This window comes from Moschus berezovskii, chromosome 21 (assembly GCF_049115385.1).
Source record: "Moschus berezovskii isolate FMDL1 chromosome 21, NW_MosBer_1.0, whole genome shotgun sequence".
NCBI classification, from domain to species: Eukaryota; Metazoa; Chordata; class Mammalia; order Artiodactyla; family Moschidae; genus Moschus; species Moschus berezovskii.
This window is the reverse complement of record NC_142480.1, coordinates 3,282,016-3,291,583: the sequence shown is the minus strand read 5'-3', so window position 1 is coordinate 3,291,583 and position 9,568 is coordinate 3,282,016. Positions and strand designations below refer to the sequence as shown.

At 45.5% G+C, this 9,568-nt stretch overlaps 1 protein-coding gene across 1 annotated transcript in view; it reads left to right on the top strand.

Annotated features, from left to right (window-relative positions):
* Positions 1–4,815: 4,815 nt before the first annotated feature.
* WDR20 (WD repeat domain 20) overlaps positions 4,816–9,568 on the top strand; it is a 65,033-nt gene continuing 60,280 nt past the window's right edge. The window contains 1 exon segment of the mRNA XM_055418566.2: positions 4,816–5,119. Within this exon segment, the coding sequence (XP_055274541.2) occupies positions 4,871–5,119 (249 nt within the window). The 5' untranslated portion in view covers positions 4,816–4,870.

Sequence of the window (9,568 nt, the reverse complement as noted above, 5' to 3'; positions counted from 1 at the left end):
CTTTTGTCACGTGTAGACAGGAGATAAGGGTGCCTCCATCACCAGGTGGTACATGAAGACCAGGGTGAGTGTGAGCACTTGGCAAAATGCCCACAGAGTATGCACGTCCTTTAGGCTGCACTGTTGCTGTTCAGTCACTAAGTCGCGTCCAACTCTTTGCCATCCCATGGATTGCAGCATGCCAGACTTCCCTGTCCTTCACCATCTCCCGGAGTTTGCTCAATTTAAGTCCATTGAGTCAGTGATGCCATCTAACCATCTCATCCTCTGTCACCACCTTCTCCTTCTGCCCTCAGCCTTTTTCAGCATCAGGGTCTTTTCCAATGAGTCAGCTCAAGTGGCCAAAGTATTGGAGTTTCAGCACGTCCTTCCAGTGAGTATTCAGGGTTGATTTCCTTTAGGACTGACTGGTTTGACCTCTTTGCAGTTCAAGGGACTCTCAAGAGTCTTCTTCACCACCTTCTCCAGGGGATCTTCCCAACCTAGGGACTGAATTTGAGTCTCCTACATTGTAGGCAGATTCTCTAACATCTGAGCCACGAGGGAAGACCCTTAACTATATTAGAAAATGCTACAAGAGCTCTTTAAAAAGTAATTTTACTGCAAAGCATGTGTGAAATATTAAGTACTGCATCCACTTGATAATGGTTATTTAGAGAAGAATAAGATGCTTTACACAAGATCAATTTGTACATACCATAATTGAACAATTCCAATGGTGTGTCAGTTTAACCAGTCTACACATCTGAAATACAAAGCTGGAGTGGTGTATTAGGGACACACGTTACGTGATGTTTTCCCAAAATTTTTTCCCCATAATAGTGTTATAAGGAAGTACCAAATTATGATGTAATAATAAAATAAGCTCACCAACAAGATAAATTTGAGATTGGCAACTGTATATAATGAGTCAGTAAAGAATTCCAGTGTAGTTTCTAAAGACACTTGTCTGTGCCCATTTTTCTTTATAAGGTCACTGAGCATGCATGCTCAGTCATGTCCGACTCTTTGCAACCCCATGGACTAGTCGCAGCCTGCCAGGCACCTCTGTCCATGGAATTTTCTAGGCAAAAATACTGGTGTGGGTTGCCATTTCCTCCTCCAGGGAATCTTCCTGACCCAGGGATTGAACCCGCATCTCTCGGGACTCCTGCACTGGCAAACAGGTTCTTTACCTGGGCAATCTGGGAAGCCCAAGGTCACTGTGGCAAACACTGCTTCTCTTCAATGTTAAAAAAAAAACACTGCTTTTCAGCGTCTTAATGAACCAATCTCTGAATTGGAAAAAAAAAAAGTTTGGTCTAAATCCTATGTATTAAGTTGAAAAAAACACAGCATGCTCTTTTTCATCAACAAATATTCCTCTTCTCTTTCACCTCCTAGATTGTCCCGCTGTCCCCATTCACTCCCTTGGTGACAGGATCCAGGCTTTGGAGGCCATCTATCAGCTAAGGACTGCTGAATACATGCACTTGCCAGTGGGCTAGACTTCTATCCAGACCCGATCATTCAGCAGCCTCTTGGACATTTCCTATTAATGCCTCACAGATATCCCACACCCAACATGCTCAAAACTGAGCTCCTGGTCCTTCTCTCATTTATTTTAGAATTTTATTTTCCGTTGTACCGGGTCTTCGTCACTGCCCGGGCTTTTCTTTGGTCGCGGTCAGCAGAGGCTCCTCTCTAGCTGCTGTGCTCAGGCTTCTCACTGCAGTAGCTTCTCTTGTTGCAGAGCTCAGGCTCTAGGTGTGTGGGCTTTAGTAGTTTTGTTGCTCAGGCAGTAGCTTCGGCTTGTGGACTCTGGAGCGCAGGCTTGATAGTTGTGGCTTACGGGCTTAGTTTTTCTGTAGCATGTGGGATCTTCCTGGATCAGGGATTGAACCTTTGTCTCCTGCACCAGCAAGAGAATTCTTTACCACTGATTCGCCAGGGAAACCCTAATTCTCCTTTCCAAACCTGCTCTTCACCAGCCTTTTCATCTCAGTTCATGGTACTTCCATCCTCCAACTGCCTATCATGGGGTCATTCTTGACTCTTTCATTTCTCCCACAAGTCACCTCTTATCTGCTGGGAAATTCCGTTGAATTTACCTTCAGAATGTAACTAGGATTCTCTAGTCTTTCTTAACCTCAACTGCCACCACTCCTCATCCAAGCCTCCATCGTCCTTGGCCTGGATTACTACTGTTAGCCTCTGAAGTGGCCTCCCTGTCCACTCATGTCTCCCTGAGTCTACTCTCAAACCAGCAAGTAAATGGATTCTTTTGAGTTTTGTTAATTAAAAACAATTTTTTTTGGCCATGTCACGCGGGACCTTAGTTCTTCGACCAGGGATTGAACCCAGGTCCCCTCCATTGGGAGTGCAGAGTCCTAACCACTGGCCATGAAGGAAGTTCCCAAACGGCTTCTTAAAGCCTGCAGTGGCCTCCTCACTCACTTGCTCTGGCCACACTGTCTTGCGACTCCTTGCACATGCTATGCACACTCCTGCCTTGGGTACCCTGTGGGGGCTTTTTCCTCTGCTTGGTCAGCTCTACCTAGATCTTCCCACGGTAGGGCAAAGACCTAAGGGTGATGGCAGAAGAGTTTGATTGGAATGGAGGAGTCATGCAAAACAGAATAGTATGGATAATCAAAGTCATTGAGAGTTCTGGGGGCAAAATAATGTAATATCTAAAACATTGTTTTAAGAAAATTAACTTGGCAGTTGTCTATTCGAGGAAAGTTCAGAGGAAAAAAAGTGAAATGAAGGAAAGGTATATTGCTAAGGAAAGCTATATTCAAGAAGCTATAATGACTCAACTTTAAGATGTGGATAAGATTTAGAGGCTAACGATTCTGAGGCACAAATCCCTGTAAAAATGCCTGGTTTGAAACCGAAAATCAGTCAGGTCCAGTTATATAAATTTGGTGTTATTTACTGAATTCAGTGTGTAGCAGGGTAAATGAAAAGAAGAAAACTATTAAAATTTTCAAAGGACTTGGATGGGACAAAGTGAACAACCTATTATTACTGTGATCACAATCAAAAGTTAAATTTATATAGCATAAAACCTTAATAGAAGACTAAGGTTATAGGTATTATTGGTAATCAAAAGTTGTGGTTAATTTGAGGATTAATTTCTGCTAGCTTAGGTTTTGTTTTTTTTTCTCCAAGAAGTATTATTATGTTTTCCCTCCTTGGTAACTAAGGAACACAGCTGAATTATTTTTAGATGATTCAGGATGTCACTATCCTTCAAGGAGATTATCCACATTCTCAACCTAAAATAACATGGTTACAGGAAACTGGGATAAATCCATGGGACCCAGAATACATTGTGCCGTTTATAACGACTTCTGATGCCTATTCGACTTTTAGCAGAATACATAATAACATCAAAACAATTGTTAACACAAAATTTTAGGTGTTTCAGTAATCTATTCTTTAAGTAGGATTTTATTCTAGAGCTTTTCTGCCAACATGTACATTGGATACGGGATGTCAGTGTCAAACGCATTATTACATCAGTGACACCGTCTGCACTGGCATCTGCTTGCTTTGTGATACATAAAATGTTTATGATTTAAACTCCTCTTTACAACTTACCTCCCTCTACTTCTTTCGTGACCCTCCATCTATGATTTGTACTGAGGAACAGAACATTGTCGATGTTACAAATAGCCTCGCACTCCAACTCCGCGAAATTCTATCAGAATGTTTATCACTTGAGAACTCTCACTCTTAGCAATATGCTAAGAAACCCAGAGATAAAAGGGTGATGGTTTAGTCCGCGTGCCTGCTTTACAATCGAGACCTACTACAGCACATCCCCACAACTACGCGAACCATTCTGCAGATTCCACTTGAGCCTGATTAAAAAATCAACAGCCTCCAACTTTATGGAGAGCTCTTAATAAACTGTGACGCAAGAGAAGGGAATCTTGCTTCGATTCAGTATCTGGTTCCCCAAGTCATTTCCCCGACCCGACGCCGCCCCTTTTCTCTAAACACCTGGTGGAGACAAAATTAAGAAACAGAAGCGCCGACACAACCTGCTTTCCTGCAATTAGCCAATGCTCACCACAGACAGGTATGCAGATATCTGACTAGCAAGCACTGATGCTACGTATCTGTACGTCCTCTCCCCGCCAATCCGTCTAAAAAAAAAGAAAAAGATGAAGCGGCAGGCCGAGGTGCTTCAGGACCTCGTCGGAAACGGCCTCTGGGACGCGCAGAGGGGCTTCCTGACTCGCGCTCCAGCCGGTCGCGCGGGGCAGCCTAGCGCAGGCTCAGGACAGGGGCCCGCCCCCGCCAGCCTCGGGGCTGCCCCGCGCCCTCCTCTGGGTCACAGCCCTGGGGCTTCCGCGCTCGTTCGCCGCACCCCACGCGCCGACCCCGACTCGCCGGCTGCCGAAGCGGCTCCCGCCTCAGCCCCTAAAGGTCTCGGGACCGCTCAGGGCACGGCCCGCGGCAACTGAGGAGGCCGTCCCGAGTTTCCCTCGGCGCCGCCGACCGAAGCCCGGCCGCGGCTCCCGCTCGCCAGCCCGGTCCAGTCAGCCCGGCCGCCCCGCCACCCGCCCGTCGGCCCCCGCACCGCAACACCTGCGCGGCTCCGGGGTCGCGCCGAGGCCGCGCCCGGCGGGGGGCGGAGCCTGCGGACGCCCCGCCGCGTGCAGCGCGCCGGGGGAGCACGCGTGCGCAGTCCGGCCGTAAACAAGCCCGCCCCTTCTCCTCGCCGGCCTCCGCGGGGCCGCCGCGCGGGTGGGCGGGGCCAGGAGGAAGGGGCGGGGGCGGGGGGGCAGGGAGGAAAGAGCGAGGGCCCCGCGACGGCGCCTGCGCGGTGGGCGTGATCCGGGCACTTGGGGCAGGATGAACGCTGCTTTCCAAGATGGCGACGGAGGGAGGAGGGAAGGAGATGAACGAGATTAAGACCCAGTTCACCACCCGGGAAGGTCTGTACAAGCTGCTGCCGCACTCGGAGTACAGCCGGCCCAACCGGGTGCCCTTCAACTCGCAGGGCTCCAACCCCGTCCGCGTCTCCTTCGTAAACCTCAACGACCAGTCTGGCAACGGCGACCGCCTCTGCTTCAATGTGGGCCGGGAGCTCTACTTCTATATCTACAAGGGGGTCCGCAAGGTACCGACCGGGGCGTCGGCGGGACTTCGCCCCGGCGTGGGCCGAGGCCGGGGGCAGGGCGCTGGCAGCGGGGCCCGGGCTGGCCGCCGCTCTCACTCTGGAGCGGGCCGGTAACTCCACCGGAGTGCTCCTGAGGACGCGGGGATTCGGGAGCAGGAGGCTGGCGGCGGCGGCGAGGGCCCGCGGGGCCCCGCGGACGTGCGCGGCCGGCTGCCGCCCCTCCGGCAGGGTCTGTCAGGTCCTGACACGGCCGGGCGGCCGGGCCTGCGAGTCCCCGGAAGAGGCGGGCTGGCCGTCTGGTGGCGGCTCGGCCGCCTCGCCTCCCGGTGAGGGTTGCGAGTCCGGCTCTGGGTGAGAGACCAGCGGCGGCCGGGGGCAGGTCTGTAAGGCGGAACCCGGCCGGGAGGCGCAGGACTCGGTCAGAAATGGACCGGCTCGGCCCCAAGGGCCACCTCACCTGCTGCCGCACCGCCACTCACTAGGAGCCTCTTCTGCTGTGAACACTTGGCCGTTTCCAAAAAAAAAAATCATCCGAGGGAGGCCGGCTGTCACTTGTCTCCGCGGAGGGAACCTCCTCCTCAGAGGTTAAGGGAGGGCTCATCTTGCCCCTTACAGTAAGGAAAGGGCTGAGGACCACACTTGGGAGCGGAGATGTTTTCAGTGGACTGAGCTGGTTCCTAGGGATGCTGTGTGAGCGTGCCCAGATCCATCCTCGTCCAACAAGTCAGACTGTATGTGCCCAGCAAGGGAGAGGGATATGCCTTAAAAGCTGCTTCACAAGAACCATTATTCTGGCCGGGCGATTTTAACAGTAATTCTGGCAAGCATATAATCATCCTCTTAAAGTATCTCTTTGAAAGAAGCAACTTACTAGAACTTTTCTTTCATTGGCTACGTAACTGTGTTCTCATTGAGAACTGCTTGCTTTTGAGGTACGCCGTCTGGGAGTTGACTCTTGGAAAAATGAGGAAATTAATGCCCCCCCCCCCAGCACCTGGGCGTGGGAAGAGGTGTTAACAGATTAATTTATAAATGGTCAGTTAGTGTGAAAATAAATGGTATGTATTGAAGGGTGAACGTTTCTCCGGATGTACTGTATCCAGAAGCAGTGGGTTTTTGCTTGGTTACAAGATCTAGGAATGTGGCATCTAGATGGAGCAGGAGCAGGTTGTCTCATTTGTTCCAGGTGAGCCTTTCTGTTAGTGTTCGCGCGAAGTGTACTACTGTGTTTGAGGTATCCTGTTATAAATTACTGCAGGTAAATCGCTTGACTTTGTTCTCTTGCAGAATTGGAAAAGTCAGAATTAGTTAGTAGTCTAGGAGTTGAAGTTTTTAAATCCTAACCTCAACTTTGTCACTGACTTGTTGGGTGACCTTTGACGAGTTACTTAACTTCTATCTGCAGCTCTTTAAAAGAGTATTGCAGTACTGCTGTTGTGATTTTTAGCATTATGACGATAATGAACTTGAAAGGCCGGAAACATTCAGTAGATGTAAAATACAGTTCAAATAAGCGTTAAGAGCATCTGTCAAACAGGAGCGTTTATCTTGACATTGATATAGTGACTGAAAGGATCAGCTTTTTCTCTGAAAATAAGTTTAGAATTTTAAGTTATTAAGTTGATTTACAGAAAAGTTTAAAAGTGCCTAAAAGCTAAATATATTAAGTTACTAGTGTAGACATTACCTTTAAAATTTTTTTTTCTTTCGAAGTATAGTATTTCTGAAGCATTCTAGTGGCAAACTGTATCTATGCCTGGTAGCTCTGGTTTGCATCATAAAAATAGGTCTCTTGCCTGGAAGTATCATAATGGTGCCTACTTTTAGTTCTACTCAATGAAGGATGAATTAGGAGACCTTTTAAAAACTACACCAAAAGATTATTTTAAACAAGACAAATCTTAAACATGTAAGTTTGCCTTCAGCTGTATGATTTACTTGAGCACATTAACCTTTCTGTAAAATTTCATTTTCATGTGGTAATATCTTGTAGATACATTTGCATTATATCTTGGACATTTAAGCTCTTTTCTAGCCATTGTAATTTTTTAAAAAAAAGCATGTCCATGAATGAGTTTGCATTTATTTTTTATTTCTGAGTATAAGTGATTGTTTTTATGACTCTGTTTTCTGATTTTAAAACAAGCAGATATTTTTCCTTAATTAAAAAACCTTAATTAAAGTTGGATTAAACCTTAATTTAAAAACTTCAAAGTTTACTTTTTGGGGTTAGAAGTTATAAATCTGTTTTTGACATTTCGTCTTTTTGACTCTTTAAAATTTTTTCCTTTGGGGCATATAAAGTTTTACAATTAATCAGATCATTTACATCATTTAGAAGATTTAAATTGGATGAATACATTCAACTTAAATCTGATTGTGGATCTTTTATACTATTATAGTTCGTTTGTAGTATAATATTAGTTTCAGGTGTAAGGCATAGTGATTCAGTATTTTTACAGATTATACTCCATTAAAAGTATAAGATAATGGCTATAATTCCCTGTACCATACAGTATATCCTTGTTTCTTATTTATTTTATACATCGTTTGTATCTAACATCCTGTACCCGTAACTCGCCCCTTCCGCCTTCCCTCTTCCCTTTGGTAACTGCTAGTTTGTTTTATCTGTGAGTCTGTTTATGTTTTACATAGATATTCATTTGTATTATTTTTTAGATTCCACATATAATATGTGATGTCATACAGTATTTGTCTTTTTCTGACTTATGTCACCAAGTGTAATATTCCCTAGGTCCATGCACACTGCTGCAAAACTGGGTCTTTTAAAACCTTAAATTGTGAGCTCTGTGCTGTCATTCCTGAAAGCAGGTGTGGAGTCCTGGGGAAACAGAGTAGATGAGGAGGTAGGCAAAGACCTAGGCTGAGGAGTGTTGTCTTGGCCCCTTGAAAATACAGGTCAGTTGCTCGAGCTGAAAGGGACCTTCAGTTTATGGAGTCTCACCCCTTCGGAGAAAGCCGAGGCTAGAGAGGATGTGCAAACTGTGAATCAGTTTTTTTCTCGAGGTAAAGAATTCATGACAAAGAAGCACAACTGAGTCTAAACAGCTGTCTTAGTGAGAAGAGACTGATCTAGCTTTTTGGTTGCACAGATAACCGTATACTTCAAGCTCTTCAGAATTTACCCCAGCATCTTGCCCTGTGTAAGTTTATTGAATCTTGCAATCCTGTTAGGTAGATGAAAGCATCATTTCTTTTTGGAACCAAAGTTCCGAGTAGTGTTTTTTGTGAAACCTTAGATGAAAACATCTAGTTTTATAAATTTATTTTGCTGAACTAAAAATGATGTGGACACTGATTTAATACTGAGGGTAAACTCATTGTTTCAGCAAAGATTTAAGTGACTACTATGATAATTCTACTCAGCAAGGTAATGTGGGATACTCAAAGACGAGTGAGACCCTACCCTTCTCCCCAAGAACTTTCAGCTACTAGCTTTCTTTATGGCATACTTTGGTTTCCTTTTTTTAAAAAAGAGGTTTTAGGATAAAGATGCCAAGGTGCTGGTCTTGTTGTACCAACTCTTTGATTTTATGGAGATCTGTTTTAGCGTAAATGTGAATGCCGCCACTCAGATCCCTGCTTAAGCATCACTTCTCAGCATATCCTTCTTTGAATTCCCGGTCTAGATTAGTTTTCCCCACCATATGTTTTTCATAGCATCCTATACTTTGCCTTTCTAGAACTTTTCTCAATTTGTAATTCTCTATCTCTTCCAGAAACAAAGCTCCCTTAGAATAGGATATGTTTTCTGTTTTCTTTGTCTTCCTACATGGAGTAGACCCCTACAGTTAAATTTGTTGAGTGAATGACTGGGTAAAGCGTCCATGTCCATCTGTGTCCTACTTTAAAAAGATGTTTAGGGACTTCCCTAGTAGTCAAGTGGTTAAGAATATGCCTGGCAATGCAGGGGCCCTGGGTTCAATCCCTGGGCCAGGAACTAAGATCCCACATGAACTGGAGCAGCTTAGCCCTCGTGCCACAACTAGAGAGAAGCCCGTGCACAGCAACAGAAGATCCTGCATGTGGCGGCTGAGACCTGATGCAGCCACAGCCACATACGTTAGTTTAAAGGAAGATCTTTTGGTGCTGGAAGATGTATTCAGTTTTTGGCCCCAAATTACCAGGTATCTTTAGTAGCTCATATCTTTTAAAAGACACTTTTATTTTATTTTTTTTTTAATTAAAAAAAATTTTTGTTGTTGTTGGACTACACATCTTACAGGTTCTTAGTACCCTGATCAGGGATTGAACTCAGGTTTCTGGCAGTGAAAGAACCGAGTCCTAATCACTGGACTGCCAAGGGATTCCCAAAAGACATTTTATTAAAAACTGAAAGTACTTTTTCATATTTCTGTTTTATTATTTATTTGGCCATACAGGTTTTAGTTGCAGCAGACCAGGTCTTCCATCTTCACTGTGGCATGT